The 25,478-nt window shown below is 40.2% G+C and overlaps 2 protein-coding genes across 6 annotated transcripts; one reads left to right on the forward strand and one right to left on the reverse strand.

Moving 5' to 3' along the window:
• Positions 1-1,080: 1,080 nt before the first annotated feature.
• Positions 1,081-13,138, reverse strand: slc2a8 (solute carrier family 2 member 8). Of its 2 annotated transcripts, XM_085426380.1 has the most exons (11): positions 13,052-13,138; positions 12,734-12,869; positions 10,936-11,098; positions 9,323-9,529; positions 8,614-8,713; positions 6,008-6,219; positions 5,734-5,883; positions 5,281-5,389; positions 5,072-5,194; positions 3,966-4,111; positions 1,081-2,360 (listed from the first exon to the last, which is right to left on the reverse strand). In XM_085426380.1, the coding sequence occupies exons 2-11, from the start codon at positions 12,820-12,822 to the stop codon at positions 2,214-2,216; spliced, it is 1,446 nt and encodes a 481-aa protein (XP_085282506.1). In that variant the 5' UTR covers positions 12,823-12,869; positions 13,052-13,138; the 3' UTR covers positions 1,081-2,213. The 2 variants fall into 2 exon arrangements, with proteins under 2 accessions (XP_085282506.1, XP_085282505.1); XM_085426379.1 differs by having other exon boundaries at positions 12,734-13,118.
• Positions 13,139-13,521: 383 nt separating this feature from the next.
• On the forward strand, positions 13,522-23,512 carry LOC146657982 (tetratricopeptide repeat protein 16-like). 4 transcript variants are annotated; one of them, XM_085426378.1, is made up of 13 exons: positions 13,522-13,707; positions 14,055-14,233; positions 14,514-14,604; positions 14,784-14,921; positions 15,686-15,786; positions 15,973-16,102; positions 16,822-17,036; positions 17,155-17,492; positions 19,784-19,928; positions 20,044-20,209; positions 20,594-20,727; positions 20,829-20,970; positions 21,109-23,512. In XM_085426378.1, exons 1-13 carry the CDS (start codon positions 13,675-13,677, stop codon positions 21,142-21,144), a joined length of 1,848 nt encoding a protein of 615 aa, XP_085282504.1. In that variant the 5' UTR covers positions 13,522-13,674; the 3' UTR covers positions 21,145-23,512. The 4 variants fall into 4 exon arrangements, with proteins under 4 accessions (XP_085282504.1, XP_085282503.1, XP_085282501.1 ...); XM_085426377.1 differs by having other exon boundaries at positions 17,155-17,462; positions 21,077-23,512; XM_085426375.1 differs by having other exon boundaries at positions 17,155-17,462.
• Positions 23,513-25,478: the final 1,966 nt, after the last annotated feature.

Below are 25,478 nucleotides of genomic sequence, written 5' to 3' on the forward strand. Positions count from 1 at the left end.
GTCACTGAAATTTGCAGAAAAATTAAGCAGAAAGGTAAAACAAGCAAACAAAAAACTGCACACATCCTTATCACAGTCTTTGCTTTTGCGAAAATGTGTAAAAGGATGCATATGGTCAACAATACACAGGTAGACTGAGTAGGCCAAGTAGACTCAGGAGGGTCCCAAATTTTGCACAAAAGTAACCTCTCACATTATACCAGCAGCAGCTTAAATTGTTGAAACAAGTATGTATGCATAGAGGATGGAGCCATGCATATATGTTATTTATGCCAAATGCTGAATCTGTAATTTGAATATTGAAGCAGAAATGAATACTCAGCCTCAGTTTATGGTTTTTACCTGACAGGAATGACACCGGGTATGGTCATCTGTACATTCAGAGATCCTCTTCTGCTTACCTTGGTCATAATGAGTGGTTATTTGAGTTACTAGTCTCAACCATTGTATTAAGGCTGATGATAGAAGGTGATTTGAACAACAACCCCAGGTGTATGTGGCTCAAATTCACCAGATACACAACAGGCATGGGGCTGATTACCAACAATGATGAGAGAGCGCCAATTGACAAATAACATAGTAGTGGATTCCTGAAGGTCCAAGAGAACAGACCCACCCCCCAAATATAAATCAGTGGTCAGGATGTGGAGATTAAATTTGTCTCTGTCCACCTCTCAGAGTACCTGACCTGGACCACTCACATCTTTACTGTCACTGGCAAGGCTCAACAATGTGTATACATCCCGAGGAAGGTTGGGCTACCTCAGAACCTAATTTCTGCCAGGATCCAGCTACATGCAATCAGTGGCATCTTTAAGACCTGGCACCAACAACAACACTTAAAGTGACTTAAATTTCCTACTTGTTAATGTTACCGTTAAGTGGCAGTCAAAAACATCTTAAGGGGTCTTTATGATAAGATTGAAACATTTATCACCTGGAACTTAGATTTTTCATCAAAAAATGTTACGAGTGTAGGTAATAATTCTGTGTCATACCAGAGTCATAGAGGAGAAACTAGGGAAATAACCATGACTTTATTCTGTTCAGGTGAAATTCACAATGAATTTGTAAAGAATACACAGACACAATAGAAACATCTTTATTGATCACAAACTAAATAAAAAAAAAAAAACAACAACATGATTATTATTCTTTTCCAGTAGAGTGATCAACAAAAACAATATGTTTAAGAAAAGGTGATATTTAATTAACATAACTCACTACTTCACAATGTGACTTACGTGACTATTATCATAACCTCAAGGGTGTATAAGTCATATAATGTGTGTTTAAAACATTTTTCAAGTGTATCCCAAAAGAAAAATGATTATAAAACTTTAAAGAAAAAACACATTTTTACAGTTCACAGCTAAAAAAAAAACCCAAAAGAACAATGCCATCACATAAATCTTCCCTGATGGTGTAAATTACACACAGGTAAATTAGTGTAAACAGCTTACTCACTTCTACCAAAATGTTACACTTTTGTTCTGTCTTTTGCTAGAGTCCTTAAAAAGAGTCAGAACAATAGGAAATATTCTTATCCAGCAACGGAAAAAAAATGTAAATGACCCGGAAGAAGTCACTGCACGTGTCTGCCTGCTCAATTTAGAAGCTCTGTTTAAACAAACAGAGGGAAAAACAGTAGCTTATATGTATTTTTGGCATTTCATTTTATAGGGAAGGCAACACTGGAGTCCATTACTACAACCCTCAGTGTTTTCCAACTTCATGCTAAACTGCTGTCCTGAGGAAAACTTGCCAAAATTGTCTTTACTGATCAGAACTGCAAGAAAGAGTACACCTGGGGGCAGTATAGAGTCAGCCCCCCTTTAGCCTGAATCTGGTCCCCTCTGTAGACTGTCAGTATCACAAAACTGAAAGGACTGCACTTAATTGCCTTATCAGATTATCTTACATTAAAGGATTCTGGACAGATTTCACATGAAAACAGCTCAAATTTGGCAGAACCTTACTGATGCATTACAGTTCAATGGCATCATGAACAACAGACAAATCAATGCCTCGTACACAAATACTGAAAATCATAACCTTCACGAAGGATTACTTCTTTCAGCAGTTTCTGTAATATCCAAAGGTGATAAAGTGTTAATAATAACAACAACAAAGAATACCCACACAGTGCCCCAGGTAGAGCAGTGAGTTCAGAAATGAGCAGTTTTGTCTTTTAGTCTTTACATGTGGCATCTTCAGGGACCTGACATCCCTCTGAAAGTTGCTTCGATTTGCTCCAGTGTCTTGCCCTTGGTTTCTGGGACGAAGACCATGGTGAAGATGACATTCAGGATGCACATAGAAGCAAATAGCCAGAAAGTTCCTGCACTGGTTAGAAGATTCTGCAAGGCAAATAGGTATCGGGGGGGGGGGGGAGCAAGAGAGAGCGAGCGAGAGAGAGAGAGGGGGGAAAGGCCACAGAGAACTATGTCAAAAACACTCAAAATATCCCGACTGCAGCGCAAATTCAATTCAAATTTTCATCCCTGCATCAAAATATGTTTTCACAGCTTCACAAATTGTCACTCATATGGATTTAACTGTTATTTTTCCATCCTCAGTATGTTGGAGAGGCTTCTCCAGGTAGCAGAGGTGGCCTTCAGCAATGAGACAGACAGCTACACAATCCAACATCCAAAGCCAATTTAGAATGACCAATTAATGTAACATGCAGTTTTTTGACCTCCAGGAGGAAGTTATACAAAGATATCGCTGTACAGTAATCTAGATGTTGGTGTAGAGTAAACTTTGTTTTTTAAATTCACAAATACAGATGGTTAAAAAAAACAAAACAAAACTATAATCCTGTACAAAAAAATGAAACCCATTATCCTTTGAGCTGAGAATATCCAATCTAAAAGTGACAGCGCTTTGAGACAATACAGCGAACCTAAGCAGGCTATGGAGTGACTACTGACTACTTAAGCTGCTGTTATGGTTGGCATGTTGGTCACTGCTCAGTCTAAATGTGACATCAGACCCATAACTATTCATAAGGGTGCTTGTGGCACACTGGACGTGGTGAAGTCTTCTCGTAAACAACATGTTTTGCAACTCAGCGGAAAAAAAATTATACTAGAACAAGTCCAAAGAGGAAACAAAATAATTATGGTGGTTTGAAAGTTTTCTCCACAAAATCTCATCTTTTTTTGCTCCAGCTGTTACAGCTTTTCGCCTTTGTACCCTGGTTATCTCAATGTGCCTGTACTGACCCATCACTGAAACAGCAATAGACATTAAGCTTTTCAAACACTCATTTTTCCAGCCTGACTAAGTCAGGAGTCATGCAGCATTTGTGAGAGCAACAATGGTGAGCATAAATGGCCAGTTAAGTCTGTTATGACTGATGGCAAATTAGGGCCGTTACAACAACTATGTGTATACTGGACTAAATGCTTCCCTTAATATGCTCGTTAAGTAGGAATGCACTTCTCTGCAGCTCGTCTGGTGTTGGCAGGGAAGCTTTCTGGGAATAAACTATGTTTGATGGGGGCGAGTCATCAACATTTTGCCATAAGTCAGTGATGATGTGTTTCCAATGTGTTCTGCTATCTCATCACAACCATAATAACAAACAATAATGATTACTGTGTGACATCATTTTGACTTTCTGGTGAGTTACGTTATGCTAACTGTTCCAACAGGATCTTATTCCACATCCATTGAACCATTTGTGGTAAACATGCGGCCTATGTGCCAGAACCAGCCCAGCAAAGGGCTCTACTTTGTCCCTCGGATGGTGCTGCAAAGTGCAAAATTTGCAGTGAAGTCTTTTTATGGCATCTTAAGTAAACATGCTGTATGCTCATGTGTTCACTAAAAAAAGGATCCCAGATGTAAGATAAAATTTCACTTCTGTTTAATTAAATTTCACTTCTGTTTACAATCCTGGTTGAAATGTGGTTTTATGGATCTTTAACAGATTTGGTATTCTGTTCAACACTCACCATCATATCCTGGAAATTTTTGGTGACGACGAATGCTATGCTCCAGTTGGTGAGGACGCAGACAGCGCTGGCAACCCCCCTCACTTTCACTGGGAAGATCTCTGACATGACGAGCCACGGGATCGGACCCCAGCCGAGAGCAAAACCTGAACAGGACAGCAACAGTTATTAAAGTGGCATGGTCTGTTGGGGGAATACACCCACAAGTTTAACAAAAAAAATCCCCATCAGCAGCACTAATTTGTTTGGGTTTTGGAGTATTAAATGTAGGGCTGTTCGATATAACGATATAACGTCTAATGTTTCATTTTACGCTATCGCTTGTTTCGTGGTGTCGCAAAATAAACTGTTTACGGAAATAGTTTTTCATCGTTTTGATGGTCACTCCAGGATTTCTTAAAGTTCTCTCTTTCTCTTATATATAAAATAACCACACTACTGACGGACAAGCGACTGTTTGTTTGCGTTGTCGTTAGCAACAACGACGGTAAAACCATCGTGTGGCTCCGCCTTCCGCTTGTTTATTTTCCACGTAAACCTTTCACAAAAAAAAGCTGAAGATCCTGTTGAGATTTTTCAAAATAAACTGAATCAGGTGAAATTGTATGTGGAGTGTTTACGGATGAGAAACTAAAAAGAGCCGATGGGTGCTTAAAAACATAAACCTTAGGACAGGCTTTTACCCTCAGCATGCCGTGTAATAAATACTCACAAAATTGTGAAAATTGCGGCCGTTTCAACTTATGTAACACTCGACTCCAGGTACAGCACTCCCAGCTGAAAACACTTCACGCAAGTTGCCCGAGATTCACAGAATTTACAGAAAATGTAAAACTTTTGTGATAAATATCGTCGTTTGGGACGATAAATATAGGATATATTAGGATATAGGATATGAGATTTTGGTCATATCGCACAGCCCTAATTAAATGTTTTGCAGATGACTGACAAATTTATCTTTGAATTTGTGATGGAATAGCCAAAGCCATTAAATATCCAAAGTTATTTGTATTAAGTATAAGGTAAGGAAAAGGTGTGAGGACTAAATCATTTTTGCATCTTGAAGTGGAGCTGATTGACCCATTTTTATATGCTGGAAAACTGACCTGTGATGAACACCGCTATGCTGGCCAGAGCCATCCAGGCCAGGTCACCATGGGGTTCTGGAAGTAAGGACATCAGGTAGAAGTAAACTCCAAATGCTGTGGTGCTGATGGCCATGGCAACACCTGTGTTATGAAATTACAATCAAGGAGGTGTCACAGAGAGATCTCAGGAATTATGGTTAATAATTACATTTAAAGATTCTGGCTACCTGAGATAATGAGAAGGACTTTCCTTCCAGCTTTGTCCATGATAAGCGCTGCTACTCCAGTAAAGACGACCTGAATGAGACCCACGATCACTGACGCCAGGTCACTTTGCTGCAGAATAACGAGAAAGACAGGTCTATAATGAATTTATGTTTTCACTGAAAACTTGTAAATTGATAATTTTGCTGTTGAATTCAATTTTCACCTCCAAGGGGAGAGCTTTCTATTAGTGTGTTCACTGAAATGTTTCGCATTTTGTTACACTAACTTGTGACTTTTGTTTTTAGCCCTACTCCTATTTCCCAAAAAAGCCTTTTTGGGAAAAGTGCAACGCGACAAATCCATTTTTGATAAAAAGGTGCCAGCACTGTCCTGTGAAGTCTTGCTCTTCTGCTCCTTCATCTGCTTTGTTTAGTGAGTGATAGAAAGAGCAGTAGCGCCTGTGAATGAGCTACCTTAAAATGTGCCTGTTCAAATATATTCTCAGCATAGAACATGATGGCGTTGATCCCGCTCATCTGCTGGAAGATCATCAGCATGATGCCAATCACCAGAGGCTTGTAGACACCAGGATCCTTCAGGTCAGACAGCTGGAATTTAGAGCCCTAGGAGGAAAACAGAATAACGTTGTCAATCATCAAGCCAAACTGCCAACATTTTCCCACAGTGGTTGAATTACAATTGAGGAGGGCAAAGGCACTGTGGCCAGAAATTCTTGTCTTATATCACCTGCTCATCACATGCTTCCTCAATGCGGGCGCACTCCCATTCGACAGGAGCGTCTGGTCCACGTAAGAAGCGCAGTGACTCCACAGCCTCCCTTCGCTTGCCCTGTGACAGCAGGAAGCGGGGCGTTTCAGGCATGAAGGACATAAAGACCATCAGCAGCGTCGGTGGGATGGAGCAGCAGATCGCCAACCAACGCCAGTCCATAAAGAGACCTGCAGGACAGGTTCACACACACTCAGGATGAGCCATTTCTACAGCTATTCCTCATCTTTTGTTTAAAGAGATGTGGAAAAGAAGTTTTAGAAGCCATTCATTTTAATTTTACAATAACAGGAACAAGGATATTTATTATATTTCAAAATCGGCATCTAAAGTGTTATATGTGCTCAGAGAAGGTTGTTAATTTTGGCCAAACAGGTAATCACTAAATCACTGAATGAGTTAAAAAATGTCTAACAGAGACATTTCCCCCTTTACCAAAAAACAAAACAAAACAAAACAAAAAAAAAGCCTCAATAGAAATAAGCAACATTTCTTGTACATATGAAAGACAATTTGATTCATATGGCCTTTTAACAAATTCCATGATGTGATCCATCGCATCAAACCATGCAGCTGTTTTGAAACAACTTTGTCTTAACAGTGAGAACCATTTGAACTGACACTTTTAGTTTTTACTGAAGCCTCAAGGTTAGCATTTATACTGCCCCCATATCTAAGTGTTTAACACCAAACATTACAAGTGAGGGGCGGATTTAAGTGAGAAAGGCAATGCATGCTCACTGGGCAGCAACGTGTCAATATTAAGGTGAGCCTGTCCTAATGTGTACTCTTATGATCCTTCTGTATGCTAATGAGACAATAATTTATTCAATGAACATCATGTTATATTGAGGAAGACTTGAGGAGGCTAGTGACTGATACAATAAACTAATTAGGAACCTGTTTACTGAGGTTATAAATCAAATGAGCAATAAGCTATCTTTGCAACTGAGTAGTGAGCCCCTGCTGGCCATTAAACCTGGAGACTAGACCAGAGGTGGGCAACTCCAGGCCTCGAGGGCCGGTGTCCTGCAGGTTTTAGATGTGTCCTTGATCCAACACAGCTGATTCAAATGGCTAAATTACCTCCTCAACATGTCTTATAATTCTCCAGAGGCCTGGTAATGAACTAATCATTTGATGTGTGTGTGTTGACCCAGGGCGATATCTAAAACCTGCAGGACACTGGCCCTCGAGGCCTGGAGTTGCCCACCCCTGCTATAGACCAATGTAAAATGTCGCAGTTCCAACACGTGCTTTTTACTTCAGGTTTTTCCTGCATTCTTATACAATTGCCTTATTCCTTAGCATTTTCCTGTTTCTCAAACTTTATCCATAAGTTCTATTTGTCAAATGTTACCCAAGTTACCAGATTGTCTATGATACACAGTTAACATAATACTGTGTGTGTGTGTATACACACGTTTAGACGTCTTTGTAAGGACAGAAAATTGGGATGCTACTATACCTGTGGGGACCAACAGTCACTTATGGGGACAAAATGACCGTCCCCACCAGTCTGAAGGCATTTTTGAGGCTCATAATGTGGTTTTAGGGTCAGGGTTACAGTTAGGTTGTGGTTAGGTTTAGACTGAGGGTTTGGGTTAGGTATTCATTTTTCATGGTTAGGGTTATGGTAAGCAGCTAGGAAAAGCATTATGTCAATGACATGTCTCAATGTCTTCACACTTGAAAACAAGTGTGTGCGTGTGAGTGTGTGTGCCTCTCTTTCGATGTTTTCAGTACTTTAGTGAATACAGTTCTCGATTAAGCCAGTCTGCCAAGAATGAGAACAGAGCACCTTTTGCACAGGAACCATTTGTTCAGAGCGTTGAATAAAAAGAGGTTTGGGCTTGTCTTTTTTTGATTAGTTATAAAACTCAAGCGCACACTCTAAATTGATACGCAGAAAACTGAGGACACAAAACAGTTTTTTTTTATTTATTTGAGTAATTTTAGCTTTGGGGGGCACACAGAGGGATTATGGTCACGTCAAAATTCAGTCACAAGGCTCACACAGAGAAACAGGTTCTAAACCAGTTTACTGATCAACTGATTCATAAATAAATTATTCTATTTTTAACCTCATGATGTTATTCCGCAAGTTATCACTGCAAACTCTGATAGACCTTTGATACAATTCAAAAACCATATCTACCCACAACCAAACAGCTGTTTGACTGCAGTGTGACACAGTTGCTGTGTTTGCACAGCAACTAACCTCCAGAGCACCACGAGACAAATCCTCCTCTCAAAACATACCAGCTTTTATTAGGAAATCATGCACAGCACACAGCTAACAAGATTAGCCAGAAGCAGCCATTTTCACACAGGTCAAGCAGTGAGGCTGTTGTCTAAGAGGCAGCAGAGGAATCGGATCATATATGACGATGATCATGTGAATGCCACATTTGTTACATCATCTTTCAATGATTTGTAGGTTGTAAAACGTTGTTGTTATCTGACACTTTTTCTTGTATCTGACACTGCAGTTCTTGTAGCCATGTAGACTTTGCAAAGGGAGTTTTAAAGATGCCATAAAAACTTAAACATCAGTTTCATACCTCCAAGATAAGCTCCCATGATGCCTATCACCACCATGAGCTGCACACAGGAGCCTAAAGTCCCACGGACCTTTTCATGTGCCATCTCAGAAATATACACCTGTTTGAGGGGAGACAAGGGAGAACATCAAAAATTCAAACCTTTAGTATACAGAACTGTTCTCTTAATGGTTTATAAAGCAAACACATATAATTTTGTTTATATAAAGTTAAGAGCACATTTATGATTCACATTTGAGAAGCCAAAGCCAACAAATGTTTGGCGTTTGAATGGACTGATCCACACTAACAATCATTTATGTTATTGAAGCAAAGGTGGTCTTATTCTGTTCATTTCTAGCTCCATATTTTTATTCTACAATGGCTTTGCATGATTCACTGTTCAAAACAATCCTTATTTATCTCACTGAGTGTAGGTGCCGCCCATCAGGTCATTCGGTGTCTGGCTTTCACACCATTTAAGGCCATGTGTCAGATTATACTCTCTAATTTTTAATCAGTGTTCAAGTGATACTGTGCAGCTACTTCTTAATCCCACAAAATGAAAGCATACCTTGTTTTTTCTGCCTGACATTTCAATTTACTGTCTAACAACCAAGTTTTTTGGAGATGGATTTTTTTCTTCTGGAATCAAACTGTCTAATCTTCACATCAACAGATGCCGGGTCAAATATTAAAGAGGCCTTTAATCTGCTTTTAAATGACATACCGGGACAACCAGCGAGGTGATGCCGCTGGCGAGGCCTGTCAGAATTCTGCCAACGTAAAACATCCACACGTTCTGCGCCGCGATGATGATGGTGAAGCCGGAGACAAATGGCAGCGCGCATAACATCAGACTGACCTTCCTGCCAATCTTCTCCACCATCCAGCCACCAATCAGCCCGCCCAACGCTGCTCCCACCGTCACTATGGACTGAAACACAGAACAGATCGTCAGCAATAAACGTTAATGAATTATTTGAACTTTATGTTGCATTTGATCAATTTTATTATTTTAAAAGAATAATTAAACAGGGTTTAACTATTTCTGTTGAGTTAACATCTGGACTATATTTTCTATTTTGCATTAGTGCCTATTTTGAAAAAGGCCAAAGCTCCGGCGCTTGCAGTATATAGACCAACTTTACACCAGTATGCCATGTAACACATGACCATATGTTTAAGTGAAATACTTTCAACGTATTTTAAAACAGACAGCTTGGCTTTAAAGGGTGCATATACTCTTTATACCCAACATTAAAAGGGCAAAAATTACACAGATCCTCTCATTACAGTGGACGGGACTTGAAATGAGTGCATCAGTGGGAAACCTCAGGTTAAGTGTTTTGGAGACAAAGTTCAAGAGGCAACGCTACGATAATTTGGGCATTTGCAGAGGAGGGATAGTAGATAAACTGAGCAAATGATGTTGAGGATTAGGCTCCCAGGCAGGAGAAAAATAAGGAAGATTCATGAACATAGTAAAGGAGAACATGCAGACGGTTGATGTGACAGAAGAGGATGTGATAGGGTGAGATGGAGGCAGATGAACTACTGTGGCAACCCATAAAGGAAGCAGTGAAAAGAAGAAGAAGATTACAGTATACTGGAGGCAAACCTTAGGTACTGCCATTCATGAAGATGTTACCTTTAACACGTATACACACAAAGCTGACTGCAGGTTGGGGAAACCTGCAGTCAGCTGAGACTGAAGGAGTGATGAAAAGATTCTCCCATTGAAATTGCTACGTCCGGATGAAAAGAATCAACCTTTTGGGATCTCTATGGCTAGTTTCCCCATTTATCAGCTACTATACAGGAGGTGACTTCTTTTATAGCTACTCAACGGTGTGATTGTCCTAAGGCTTAGCGTTAGAGTTGTGACTGCTATGGATGCCAGCTTCTATTATTTTAAACAATTAGACTAAACAATGCAGCCTCTCGTCCAAGTGTGGTCACTTCTGGCTCAAACCCCCCCCCCCCCCAAAAAAAAAAAAACAAAAAAACAAAACAAAACACAAACATGGAGGCGGCCAAAATGTTACCACTGGGTTACCAAGAAGGGAACCTACAAACCACTAGGCACATGGCTTCAGTGTTGTGGCTGATCAGTATATTAAGTTGTTCCTTCAGTGACTCTTCCACCGTTTTATGTCATAAACTGTTATGACCATGATTATTGAAGCTCTTAAAATGTGCTAAAATGATTAATTTTAAACATACAGTGAACACATTTTAATTTCATCCGGCTCTTTCTTGTGTGTCTTTTTTACAGGATGTGTTGGATGAAATGAGATGTCACACAAATCTGCTGTTAAAATTGCCTGGCTGTCATCATACCCCAAACCAGGAAGCCTGGTTATCGTCCAGTCTCAGCCGAGAGTCCTCAATCTTGGTGAGTTCGGGGATGGCGGGAGAGCTGTATCCCAGCACGAACCCGAAGCTCATGGGACCCAGAACAGAGGCAAGTGTCGCAAGGTACAACTTTCGATTCTTCACTTTGCTGTGGAGAGAAAGAGGAACACAGATGAGTGTAGGAGGTAAAGGTCAGGTCTCACATATGATAGAAAGAAGCTCAGCCTCATTAATATGCTTCAGGGACAAAAGAGAGAATAATTTCTGCTTCTTCTTTTAAGCCTATAATATCATGGCATGGGTGACATGCATCATTTCTAACGGCTGTTCAGTCAGGAACACTGTAATCAAGAGAATACTGATTTGTATTTAAACTGGGAGAGCACCAGCAACAATAGGAATCCAGTACAGAATAGAGCAAGTATTACAAAAACTAGCAGATATGACTGTGATTAACTCGGACTAAGAATGAAAAAGCAGAGCTAGGATCACGGTGCTGCACAGTACTTTGCAGCTTTAGACTGAATGCAGGAAGAATAAAGCAGCTTTAATAGGACATGAGATTGTCTGTAAGCTCCAGTGAGTTTAAAGGGAGCATTGGGTGTACTAAATGATAATTTTTTCAGGGTTTGTAACATTATTTTGCAGATTTACATTAATATATAAAAAATGTAATTACATTAATGTTATTAAAACTTAAGAATATAAAAATAAAAGCTTTTTTGCCCCCACCCCCCACTTTACAGCTACAACACCAGTATGTGGTGTACCACATGACCATATGTTCAAGTCACCCTTGGACTGTTGGAAACGAAAGCTGGTTTTGCAATCATCACTATAATTCAAACTAAAGGTGTTGAGGTCAGGCCAGTCAAGTTCTTCCACACCAAACTTGCTCATCCATGTCTTCATGGACCTTTCTTTGAGCCATGGTGGGCAGTACTGTTGGGACAGGAAGGGGCCCTCCTACAACTGTTACTGCAGTGTAGATCAGTATAAGCTTTCTGAAGCAGGAAACTCTGCATCAAATCACATGCTAAAATCTAGTTCTCAGAATGCTGATGTACTCGCTTTACTTCATTGTAGTGACGTTTTTCCAAAAGATATTCAGTCACTCTCTCTGCTGATGATGTATGCGAGTCTAAAATCCCTATATTTGTTCATAGCAACATGGTTTACATCATTTTCATCCTCATCAAACTTCTCCGTGCAGGACAGAAATGTGTCACTGTAGGATAAAGGCGATCACTCAGAAGAATATTGTATTGTATTGAAAAACCCATCCATGACAGCATACCACATCCCCCCAATGCAGAGGTGAAGGGCTCAGTGTTTTCCTTTAATTTGTCACTCATCTGTGTAATTCTTCTAGTAGCCATTGACTTTGGTCTAGGTCAACATAAAACAGTTGTTATCAAGCAAACTCCAGATTCTCCTCTGTGGCCCTTTCAGGTTCCAAATAAGCAAGCAAAAAGAAGCTAAGCAAAGATCAACTGCTTGTTTAGTATGCCATAATCTTTAAATTTAGTACACACACACACACACACACACACACACACACACACACACACACACACACACACACACACACCAATAAATTATGCTACACCATTAAAACTAAACAAAGCAATAATATCCGTAATTAAACTGGGTTCCCTAAAACAGCAAGGGGAGAGTAAAAACTACAAGTCGGAAACATAATCTGCATGGTCTAGATAACTCTGTATATTTAGATGATACGTAAACCCTCTGAAATGATCTGCTGTGGTAGAGCTACACTGACCTCAGATAAGCATCTTGTTCAGACATGAGTCCTGTTGGATCTCCACCCTCGGCATCCAGCAGCCTTCTCCTCTCATCTTGGATGTCCATACCGACAGCAGTAGTAGCAATCTTTCCTGGTTTTTACCTCTGTTCACCTTTGACAATGATCACATGTCAGAAAGTAATTTAAAAATCCCCGAACAAAAGCTAGAAAAGCAGTCGAAGAAAGCGAAAAACCACCAGGACGGAATCAGAAAAAAGAAGAAGTTAGACCATCTGAGATATCCGTGAAGAAAATATCGGACAATTCAGCTGGAAAAAACAATGTGACCATTACCGAGAACATTTGCTTCTCACCGGCGGTTAACTTGCTTTGTCAACATTGAAGTCAGCTGATCGTCCTGTGTTCCTCTTATTTCCTGTTTCCCTGCGTGTAAGTAGTTTCACAGTAAAACTCCTAGTATGAGGTCTATCGCCCAAAACAGACTGCAGTCTCCTATCTTTATTAAAGCAAAGATAGAGTAACAGACACCTTTACTCTAAAAATTAAACTCACTTTAATTTTTAACGTTTTACGAAGACGGGCAGATATTCTGGTTAATCGCGGTCATTCCTTCAGAATTAGTTAAAGCTCATTCCTTTAAGCTTAAAACGTAGCGTTACACAGTTCATTAATTTTTGCATGTGTTTTAATTTTACTTTATAGCTACAGCTTATTAAAAGACGTTAATGTTATTTATTTTGCATTTTAACATGGCGAAAAAACAGGAAGGAAGCGATCTCTCGCTTACGATTTGTTTCCAAAATAAGAGCTTCTAGGAGTGTTGAAGTTGGTTTCCATGGCGACCCTCGGATTTTCAACATTAGGCAACAACTTTATACAAGCAAAGCAAAAAATAAAGGTCGTAAAAGTGACTGCGTAAGTGTAAAACAGCTCGAAACAGCAATTTCAGTGACGCAATGGACACATCTGAGGAGACAGATGACCAAACGGTAAAAAGTGACTGAAAAGCAACAGTGAAAATGTAGACAGGCCCAGCCTGTTGGTTGTGTATAAAATATGTTTGTTTCATTTATGATGCCTGAGCTAGTTAACTAGCACAAACCCAGGTTAAATAACGTTACGGCTACTGAGTGAACATTGAAAGTGACGCAAAGTGTTTTTAGGTTGGAGTAAGACTTGTAATTTAAAAATTTTAAATGCATAACAGCACACAATAAATGTTTTCCACTACCTTAATAATAGCCTCACTAATAAACTGTTATGTGATGTTGTCGAGATAAAACAGTGTGCCACCTCAGAAAAAGTGAACTGAAATCTTTTGATTGTCCACCTCCAGGATGCAGAGCAGAGTTTTTTCCCCACTGCTGTATCAGAAGAGGAGCTGGTTGAGGCCAAAAGAAAAAACAGCCTAAAACGGCTGTTTGGCTCCAGTAAAATATTTCTTCACACAGAAAAATCCTGTCAAAGACCAGACCTGCAGGGCAGCCTCATCATTCAGAGCAAGGCCGCTGAGCAGTGAGAATCAACAGTGACTGATACCTATGTGTCTTGAATACGTACAGCAGTACATTTAAAATGGTGTTATACTTCTTATTATAGTCATTATTTATGTTATATTGGGCCTTTGTGCTTCATCTAAGTTCATCCTCTGTGTGGAATAAGTTGTTTTAGCTCCCTTCCACTTCCTTTAAAACCAAATTGTGTCTGATTACCTTCCACTTATATATAGACAGTTTATTGAATTTTAAGTATTTTCATTGTTAAGTAATATTTGTTTTTGTTTTTGTTATTGCAGTTATATAAATGGGGAAGAGGCAATGGGGAAGTCTCAGTATGAGAGGGCTGTCATCTGCTTCTCCAAAGCCATCACTCTGCAGCCACAACAGGTCACCTTCCACAGTGGTCACACAAGATGTTGCTGATTTTCCTGTAAAATAGATCAGATGAGGCTTTTTTTTTAACATAACCGTTAGTTATGCTTTCTGGATATTATGTATGCATCTCTTTTCTGGCCTGCGTCTTATCCTCTCTATATTGTTATATCCTGTGATATTACATGTTCTAGGTTCAGCTATATGTGAGCCAGGCAGAGGCCTACCTACAGCTGTGTGACTTCCAGTCAGCAGCAGCCTGTTACAAACAGGCCTGGCTCTTGGAGCCTGGAGCCTTCGAGGATCGTTTGGCCTTCATTTACTATCTGCAGGTAGAAGTATTCGCAGGGTCCAATGATGAAGACTTGTCATGTCGTTTCTTATTTTCTGTCATGAATATACTGCTACAATGCTGGATACAAGGTCTGAACACTCAGTTTCAGAAAGTTTTTTTTCTATTTGAGGATTTTTATTCGGGTCATCTCAGGACACGACTCTAGCTGTGAGCACCTCTTAAGTAAAAAATAATTGAAAAGAAAAAAACATGTTATTTTCTGTTTGATTTAAAGTTGTTGACATGAAAAATATTGCATATTGTTTGACAGTGTTTCTCTCAAATATACGTTCATTATATCATATATCTCCTTGGAATCTAAGTTTATTCTACATAGAACTGAGCTTATACTTAGTTCTAGTGGCTGAGTCAAACTCAGCCACAGGCCTGGCAGATCAGCTGATCTTAGTGCCAAACTACACACCCAAGTTGCAAATCTCATATAGCATGCACTAATTTACCTACTGCTGCCAATGTATGCCTCCTTGCAACCCACCTACCATCCAGGTTCTCTGTTTCCTTCTGTTTATGAAATAATCAAGGTTATATTTGTTGTCATTAATGCCTGTTCTGTTCTATGAGAAGGGTTTTTGTAGCGGTTTTCCTTGCCTTTAGCCTCCATGGAAAGGCGGGGATGTATACTGCTGCAGAGCAGAGCAACCAAACATTAATTACTACAGTTGAAATAAGAATCCTATCTTAATTTAAGTGGGCATTAGAGAACTATCCTAACATAGATCCCTCTGCCTCTTGTTGTCCCAGGGTCAGTGTTTGTTCGACCAAGGTTTTTTTGTAGATGCACTGGAGGCTTTCAGCAAAGCTGCTGAGGTGAAACCGGGTTGCAGAGCTCACAAGGTCAGAAGGTCAGGAGCCTGAGCCATAACATCTAGACTGAAGTACAATATATGTTTAGTGTCTAAGTTACCTTATAGTTCCCTTATAATTGATTTGAGCATTTGTTATTCGTGTACAGAAGGTAAAAGATTAATAACAAGTCCCCAAGAGTTCAAATGTGAAATTAACAAACATACATATACTTTGCATCCCAGCTTGGCCTGTCTGACAGCTTTAGGTCGCCACACTGACTGTCTGAAGCTGGTAAATGACTGGATGGCATCAGAAGGTCCCACCTCCGACCTATACATCCTCAGAGCCCGACTGCACAAAGAGCTTAACAAGGTCACATCTCTTACACCTCTCTGTATAACCTATGTAAAAATCTCAACATTTTGCGTTTTGCATTCATGTTCACGATATTTTAATACCAAGATTCTTTGACTGATCTCTGTGTAATGGCCCAATGTACTAACTATAGCTACAGAGCAGGACAGAACATGCAGCATTACAAAACATAGGCTGTAAAAAACAGTTGAAATTGGGAACTGAGGCTTCCACAAACTGATTTTGGCAAGAATAAATCAGCAATAAGAGAACAAAGTGCTGAGGTTGTGGATCCATGGATGCCTCTCATGTAAGATCTTGTCTGTCATCACATTGTAACCACAAAGATATCATGTGGTCTCAGTTAGTGTTCAGCCAAGCGGAAAAAAGTCATATGAAATGTTTGTGTAAATGCTAAGTGATGTTGTAGATTAGTGTCTACAAACAGTATACACTAATGTTGCTATCATAATGACTGCTGCAATAAAACAGCCAGATTTGGCCAGATTTGCAGTTGCTGCTATTTCCTATTTGCTCAATCTTTAAGTGTTTAAGTTTCATATCAGATATAACATGCAAACTTTCTTGAAATGAAATGTGCTTTAATTCTCAAAAATTTCCTTTAGTCTGTTTTTTTTTTACTTCTGAAGATCTCATCAGTTCAAAGTTCTAAGTATACTTTGTCTACTGTTTAACATTTATGATTAAACCAGCAGAAACTTTCTTCTTCTATCCAGACATCAGTTTGTTATCATGACGTGCAGTTGGCGTTGGCGTTGAACCCGACCTGTCCGGTGGCTGGAGCTCTGCAACTCCAGCTGCGGGAAGCGAGTGAACAGGCGAGACAAAGGGCTGTGGACAAAGCTTTGTGTGGAGAGTTGCCTGAAGCCCTTTGCATGATTAATATCGCTCTAGCCAACAGCCCAGAGGACGGAGGCCTCTACCTGTTCAGGTGTTTCCAGCCAATGTGTAGACCTTAACAAAATCTGTTTTGGGACTGTTACACAGCGGAATGTTGACTTGCTGACATGTATTTAATTCAGCTGAATGCTATTCCCTTGCATTTGCAGAGGGACTCTGTATAGACGGATGAAGAACTTCATACCAGCCATTGAGGATATAATCCAGGCTGTGGAGCTGAGTGGAGAAGAGGAGAAGGAGGGACAGCAGGAAATCAGGAGTCAGAAGGTGGAGGTCAGAGATGATAAGGCTGAGAGTTGCTCTGTGCAGGAGGAGGCGCAGTTTCAGCTGGCTCTCATCTACAATGATTTTGCCGTTCAGTGCTTTTGCAAAGGTCTCTACGCAGAGGCGACTCTGCTTCTCAACAAAGCCATTGAGGAAGAGAAGGGCCAGGCAGGCCTGTACGTGAACCGAGGAGGTGAGGCTGTGACACCTGACCTGTCTGTGTGTGAGTCCTCTGCTCTTTTCACCCATGCAATGAAACCCCAAATGTTCTTAGATCGAGCACCCCCCAAAATACTGAACATCTTCTTTGACTCACCTCAACCTTTAATCAGATCTCTGATGGAAATGTAAAACTTAGATAAATTATTTCCTGCTTTTTGTTTTCTTTTTCTGTTGATTTCCTTGTTCCTTGTTGTTGTTGATTCACATCAACAACTTTTCTTTGACTGTCTGATAGACACCAGTTTTTTAACATATACACATAACTGCAATCTCATAGCATGATTTTAATAATTAATATTCATTACCTACTGAAATGCTCATGTTTGTGCTCTCTTTTTTTAAATGCATTATATATTTATTATATACATCCCATGTACAGTTCTTATGAAAGGGGAAACTCTGTTATTTCTGCTGTGATACTGTCCATTTTACATAGGAGTTTATGGCAGTTGACTCACTCTTGGAGTCAGCCTCAAGTGGCCATTGGAGGAACTGCAGCTTTTGGCCCTTCAGCATTGGCTTTGGCACTCAGCCCCAGAGATTGCTGCTTGCTCTAAACATTATTGATTTGAGTTGAATGTAAGAAAACTAATGTCGAATGTTGTGTGCAAAGTATGTTTGATGTCCCCTTCCGAGTGATTGCCTGGACAACAACTTTGCATGATCTCAAAACCTGTTATGACATTTTTGAGAATTAATGTGTGGAAATTTCTACTTTCTGTGCAAGCGCACATTCATATTCAGCACTTTGGAAGTTTGAGTAATGCGACAGCCAGAACGTGAGGCTTTAAAGCCAAAAGTACACCTTAAACTTGACGAGCTTTTGTCATGGATCATCAGCACTGTGAATCAGGGTATTTAGTCAAAGAAGATCTTACACTGAGTGTCCTTCTAAGTGTTTGAGTTGAAGCATGTGACTTCCTGCACAGTAAAAGAGGCAAAACATCTAATGTGACAGGGGAAACTTGACAAACCAGATTTTTAGGCAGCAAGACTGAAGAGCTGCTCCAACTGAAGATCATGCACTGTTTTTAGAGTTTCACCACTCTACACTCTCCATCAGGAATGGATGGGGATAAAACACAATTTAATAGCCATGTATTTGGATAGCCCCTGTATCTCACATCTTACTATGTAACACGAGGGGGATTGGAAATGAATGGTTCAGCGACAGTAGTGCGTTGAGTCTGTTGGCAATACATATGCAGCTTCAGACTGCAGAGAGCATCTGCTGTCAGATGCGGGCTGTATAAAAAATATGTTGTACAACCGGTCTGTGGGCCAGTTATGCTTACGCTGTTGTTGGTCCATTAACCAGTGTCAGAGAAGAACAGACATATCACATGCAAAAAGGTGATGTGAAATGTTAAAAACAGTGATGTTTTTTCTTTTTTTTGTTGTTTCATACTTTTCCCATTCCTGGTGATCTCCACTGAGACTCCTCTCCCTATTCTGGCCCACTGTCAGCTAATCAGCGTTTGATTGATGCACACTGTCATTCATGTCAAGCAACATGCAGTTGGGATTTTGGAGGACTGCATGGGAGCACGTTTGCAGTTGTTCAAAACCCCTCTCCGTCTCTCTGTAGGCTTTCTAAAGGGAAATCCCTCCATAAGCTAACACAACCACGGGAGCATAAGTTACGCATGAATCCTTCTTGGATTTCAGTTCATTCCCAAGCCCTTTGCTAAACATCATCCCACTCCCACTACCCTGTCTTTCATTTTCCCTCTCATTGTTATATCCAGGGGCATTTGCAGGATTTTTGTTAAATGGGGTGGCACAGAGAGGAGGGGGAATGAGGCTGAGGCGAGCAGCACTGGAAAATGAAGCCAGTTCAATAATGCCAGGCGCTGGAGTTGGGGACTTTGTTGATATGTTTTGGCCACACGTGTTCCCTCAGAGAGAATCATCACTGAAAAACAACACAAAAATAGTTTCCTGTCATCATATGATGAAACATTTTGATCCTGCTGGACCAGACTGAATGGTTTGAAGATGATGTGAATCATTTGCTTGGCCTCTACAATTACCCAGCTGAGTGCCTGTGGGGAGATTGTGGACCAACATGTGAGACCCAACTCTCTCAGCATCAATCAAACACCAAATATGGGAATATCTGTAGGAAGAGTGGCGTTCATCGTGTTAGGGTTTTGTTTTTCACCTGTCTTTACATCATCAAAGCAGCTATTATGAAAATTAAAACCAGAGTTAATGTGTGTAAAGTTAATGAAATATTGACACTAAATGCTTAACTGAGGAACCATTTTGATGCTTATATGTGTATGTCAGACTGTTTCTTTAAGCAGAGTTATTGGCACTATGCTCTGGCTGACTACCGGCAGGCTGAGGAGATGATGCAGCCAAAAGACCCTGCTGTCCGCCTCCGCCTCGCTGTCATTTACAACACGCTGGGATCTTTGTGTTTCCAGGATGGGTCAGAACCACACGGAGAACATCCCATTAACACCCACACAGAGAAACTTATAAAGTCAAGTTATCAAATGTCACTTAGCTGATATACTGTTGAATGTGTGTGTCTGGATCTGCAGGCGTTTCCAGGAGGCAGTCGATATGTTTTCTCTGGCCATCCAGCACAACCCCGCCTCTAGCCATTACTACGAAAGCAGATCGAAGGCTTTTCGAAAGCTGCTGAACCTGAGCGGGGCCAGGCAGGACTTCATCTGCATGCTGATTCTGGACCCCACCCACGAGGAGGTCTCAAATTCTTTAATCTTTTGTGGTTTTCAGTAAAGCCACATTTCATTTCAAAAGATTTCATTCAATAAGATTAACACAATGTCTGACAGAGCCCTTAGATAAGGAGAAGACATGACACTCAAATAACCCTGAATGGAAGTTGTTTTAATGTGAACAGTCATCCCAGCCCAACACTAAAGGAGCCAATTAACAGCTAAAATAAGGAAGTTAATGGCTGGTCATCTGTTAATTTCTAATCAATTAACAAGAAACTTTAAAACCTCTTGTGGGATAAACATTTACTGAAAACAATTTCAAAAGTTTTATCAGTAAAACTTTACTGATGCATTTCATTTTAATATTTTAAAATCTTGTGTTAATTGTGTGTGTCTGTTTGTGTAGGTGGCTGCTATGCTTATGAGTCTGTTCCCTGGCTGCAGGGTCTCTGATGTATTGTCCAGCCCAAAAGGACAAGCGATCAGAGCTCAGCTGATGGAAACCATGCAGAGCTGTAGCTCCTCCTCTGATCCACAAAGGTCAGAAACATGGAGGTTAATTTGAAGGCTGGATGATACCTGACATTGAGGTAGCTGACAAAGTCAGTCTTTCGTTGTCTTGTGTTGAATTTTGTTCTTAGACTGAGTGAGAAGCTCTGCAACATGACTCTCACTAATGAGAGCACAGCGAGCCAATCAAAAGAGCCAAGTAAAGAAGGCAAGGAGCTGGAGCTGTGTGTGAACAAAGAGGAGATGCAGATAACTGTGAGGAGCCTCCTCCAGGTACCGAGCAGGACTTCATTTATTTTAGAAGTTCAGTTCTTTAAAAATTCTACTCAGATAATTTAAGTAATTTTCAGCTACAAATCAGTTTTGATCTTTTTTGCAGTGACTTCACAGCTGTTCTGTGTTATTGTGCAGCAGGTCAGCCGTTCATTCCTGACACTGCATCGCTAAACCACACTGGGACGTGTCTCACTACACACCACCTACCATCCATCAGTGCGTCTGTAAACATGAGAGGATGCAGTGCTGCAGAGTTGGCCTGTTTGGGTTCCACATCTGAGAAATGACAGCAGGAATACAGAGAGTGGAACAACCATCATCAGCTGTAACTCTGTGTTTTCCTGTTATTTAGAATTACACAGGAGTTTGATGATCGAGAGAATCATTTTTAACAGTGCCCGATGAAAACGTGCTTCCAGATACATCGGCTGTAGATTGATATCAGAGTTTAAAATCCCAGTTTCACTGATAGCTAGTGCATATTTTTGTATTTGTACTTTTTCTTTTAGTCGTTCCTTCTGCTTTATCAAAATCTGTGAGACACAGCAAAGGTAAATGTCATGTCAGTCAACAAGGCTGATATCAAACAACGTATCAGTTCATCCCTGCACAAAATTGTGTATAACTGTGTTCCTTATAATCAAGAAAAGTACAACAATTCATGTGCCTTAAGGAAAAAGTATTTCTGTTCATCTAGATGTAGCGTTTATTAGTAGGAGAAACATTTCATCACTCATTGAAATGACTTCTTTGGTCTCAGAGACGACATTCTTTTTGTTGGTCAGCAGGGGTCAGTGTTTATCTCACTGCAAATACTGCATTCAGATGAACAGGATCACTTTTCTAGGATTTTTTTTTTACCTGGATACATCACAACAAACCCTTCATATGAAGATGCTGAATAAAAATTAGAAAACTGCAGTTTCATGCCTGTTGAGAAGAACATAAAGGATACTAGGCATGTTTATTTTTTGTGAATAAAACCTTTACATGAACCTAAAGTTTAATACATATAGCTGCTGCTACAAATACAACTATGATTTCTAAATTATAGATGCTGTTTCTACACAGGTCTTCTATACAGTATTTACGGTTTGGAGATAGGCTCTAAAGATTAATGTTGCACAGCTTAGTATCTGACCAGAAATGTAACGTGGTTTCCCCCTTTTAATTTTACATGGACTGGTACTTAACATTGTTATACTCTAATTGTGCACTCAATGTGGTTCATACAGCATTTTGTTGTATGCCTTTATGGAGTTTGTATCTATCAAGCCCACAGTTACACTCTAATGGATGCATTTAGGTCTAAATTAGGTTTCAGTATCTTGCTCAAGGGCACTAAGACAAATTTACTGGAGAAGCCAGGGATCTTTATAAAATAATTAGTAGATGACCTGTTCTACTTCCAAGTGAGTGGCAAAAATGATTTTGCAAAACGTGATGTTACTGTAAAATTGGTCCCAGACCTTTTGATAATTAAATGTCACAGTCAAGTTATTAATGTTCAACAAACAGAAATTTTGAAATTTTCTCATATTTAGTGCAAAAGTTATTGGGTTATGACCAAAAATGGGGTTAGTTTTGGGAGGCCACAAAGTCAAACTGCAAGATCAGCTGAAGTGAATTCTAGCCCAGAGTGAGTGATTGGTCTGCTTATAGCTGAAAGTACAGCTGTCATATAGTCAGATATGGGTGTGCTGTTTAAACTTAGTCTGCCTACAGCTGTGCTGTTTCTCTCTTAATAAATGTCACTTGTGTTGTCACTGGTATGTGCTCTGTTCTGTGCTTAACTGGAGTGCATACGGGCAAAAATAAATTCTTACAGATAAAAAGGAGGACCTGACTGAAATGTGTTTGTTTAGGTCAAAGTGGCCTCCAACATTAATTTTTGACTACTAAAATCTAATCAGTTCATTCGTAAGTCCAGGAAGATTTTTGTGAGAAAGACAAGAAACTAGTTTAAAGCCCTTCTTCAATATTATGTTCACGAGACAGACAATGGAAAACATATTGCTAATGATTTATAGTCTTAAATTGCATCATACAACAACAGTTACTTAAACTCTAAATCAAAGGTAACAACATGTATCTAAAGCACAGTGGTATTGTCCTTTAATGATCATGTACTGTAGCAGGTAGGTGCAATAGGTGGCAGCAGAGGCATAATATCCTAGTATGGCATTTTCACATGATGTTGGACTGGTAATATCTTCTTTTATATTTGGCATTACACAAAATGTAGGCTTCTGTTTCTCTAAATCCAGCAACAGTTCTGCATTTATAAATGTAATTTGTTTAACTAATTCAGGTGTGATTTACGATGATATTGGTTGCCTGACATACAGTGTGATCGCTTAATGCGACAACAAACAGGTGCTTTGGTGAAAGGGTAGTGCTGGTGAGCGTCTCCTCGACTGATGAGTGAACCCACGCTGAACTGCACCACTGTTCACAGTCAGGAGTTTAGTTCCACATGTCACTGCCAAACCACAGATTTGCACAGAATCATGTGACTTAACATGAATAGTAAACTAGTTTCAGTTCCTCTTATTTCTCATTCTGATTGAGCATTAATAACTTGATTTATTGCCCATATACAGTAAAACCACCTGCTCTTTGAAGTCACGCTGTCTGAAACCTGATCCTTTCTAATCCAAAGACCAAACATGTGCCACAGCACATCTAATATGGTATTATTTCCTCACAAAAATCCCTTTGGGAGCCATATGTGTTGACTGACAGCTGTCTGAGGACATGGAGTGGTCTGTGCTGGTTCAGAAAGCTATTCTAAAAAGCAGAACAATAATACTGATGTCTTAGATAATGGGGGTGACGTTGCTAATTTTTTGTCTTACATGACATGTGATTATGTACACGACTAGTTGTCGAGGCTGTCCAGTAATTTGAAAGTAGTTGTGGGAATTATGTACCTGCTGCTTTTCGTCACCTTTCTGCTTCCTTGGTGAAGGGAACCCCTTCTCAGGTGATAGAACATGTGGATGAGCTTTCATATCTTGAGTCTGAATGTGAGGGCACAAATCAAAATTTGCCTCCACAGCACACATATGCCTACCAGTTCTCTTTTCCTATACCTCTGGTGTACCTGAGGTCTCTTAGGTGGAACATCAGTGTCCATGTATTCAAGAAGCAACACTGTGGCATTCACTGGCTCTCACTTATATGTAATTAATTAATTAATTAGAAATTTATGAGAATGCATCAGTTTGTAAGAAGTCATAGTTACACACTAGTCAAATACTTTTTTTACAGTACTATTTGTTACATCTTGATGGTTAATTTTCCATTTAGCCTAACCACGCCATACTTCAACAGAAGGATTAGATCTGATTGTATCACAGGTGATCGGCAGTGGAGATCTGTTGTGGCTGCAGCTCTGTTGTTGTCTCTACGAGGCAGCTGACCTCGCGGCATTGACAGCAGCTGTGGCAACAGCTGACGCAGAGAAAGGACCTGTGGCACAAAAGCTGCTGTCACACCACAGAAAGTACAGCATAGCTAAAATCACAAACATACCACACATACCAGAGTCTGTCACAGTCGCTTCACGCCGTCCACTCTGGTGTTTAATTGGATCTAATAAAAACTAATGCTTATTATTTTCGTCAGCATTTTTAATTCTGGGAAAAGTTGTGCTTTCTGGCCTAAAAGTGCTAATTTCCATTTGTCATTACATTCCAACTGACGTTAAAATTCCACTCTGCCGTGGAGTGTGGTCACGCTAATGTCAATCAAGCCTTACAGTGATGATTGTGATCATGATCGTGAGCTGGCGGACTGAGGTTCAGACGATGTGAGTGTGTATGATCCACATCACCCGAGAGTCTGTAAAAAGCTCAGATTTACTTGCATTCTGTAAATGTTAGGCCTTGTAAAGATTAAAATTCAGGTGGTAACTTAATGTATAGAGTTTGTTAGCTGGATCAGGGATTGTGAATAGTGTAAAGCATTCACAAGTGTAGTCATACAGTCTTGAATGTGTGTGGGCTCTCTGCAGAGCAGTGTGGCACAGACAGTGGTTGTAAAGGAGCCGAGAAGTGCTTCACGCTTGTGCAATAAAAGGCTCAAGTTACTCTCCGCTCAGGGCCGGGACGTGCAGCCAGCCAGGAGGTGCCGGTGGCCCAGCCAGCCAGGTTTCTGAGTCCAGACAAAAACACCTTTCTCTGGGCACAGGAGCTGGCGGCTTGGCCCCAGCTCAAAACATTCCCTGGTGGAGGGGAGGTACATTCTCTGTTTTGTCTAAGATACGCTGAGCACGTTTGTAGTCTTTGGGTAGTATTTGGGGCAGGTGACGTGCTTGGACGCATGGCTCCTTGTATTCCTGAAGTGAAAGCAGAATGGGATATGTGGGACTGGAATTAGATTAGTGCTGCTAGGCTGAAGAGATCCTTGAAGTATGTGCCATTCAGGGCCTTTGTCAATGATTTGCTTCTGTAAAGTACATATCACTGCATTATGAGAAAGAGACTTAAAGTTCCACCAGG

Source organism: Rhamphochromis longiceps, linkage group LG12, assembly GCF_057381845.1.
Source record: "Rhamphochromis longiceps isolate RC_006_pf linkage group LG12, R_longiceps_female_GT1.1, whole genome shotgun sequence".
NCBI lineage: Eukaryota > Metazoa > Chordata > Actinopteri > Cichliformes > Cichlidae > Rhamphochromis > Rhamphochromis longiceps.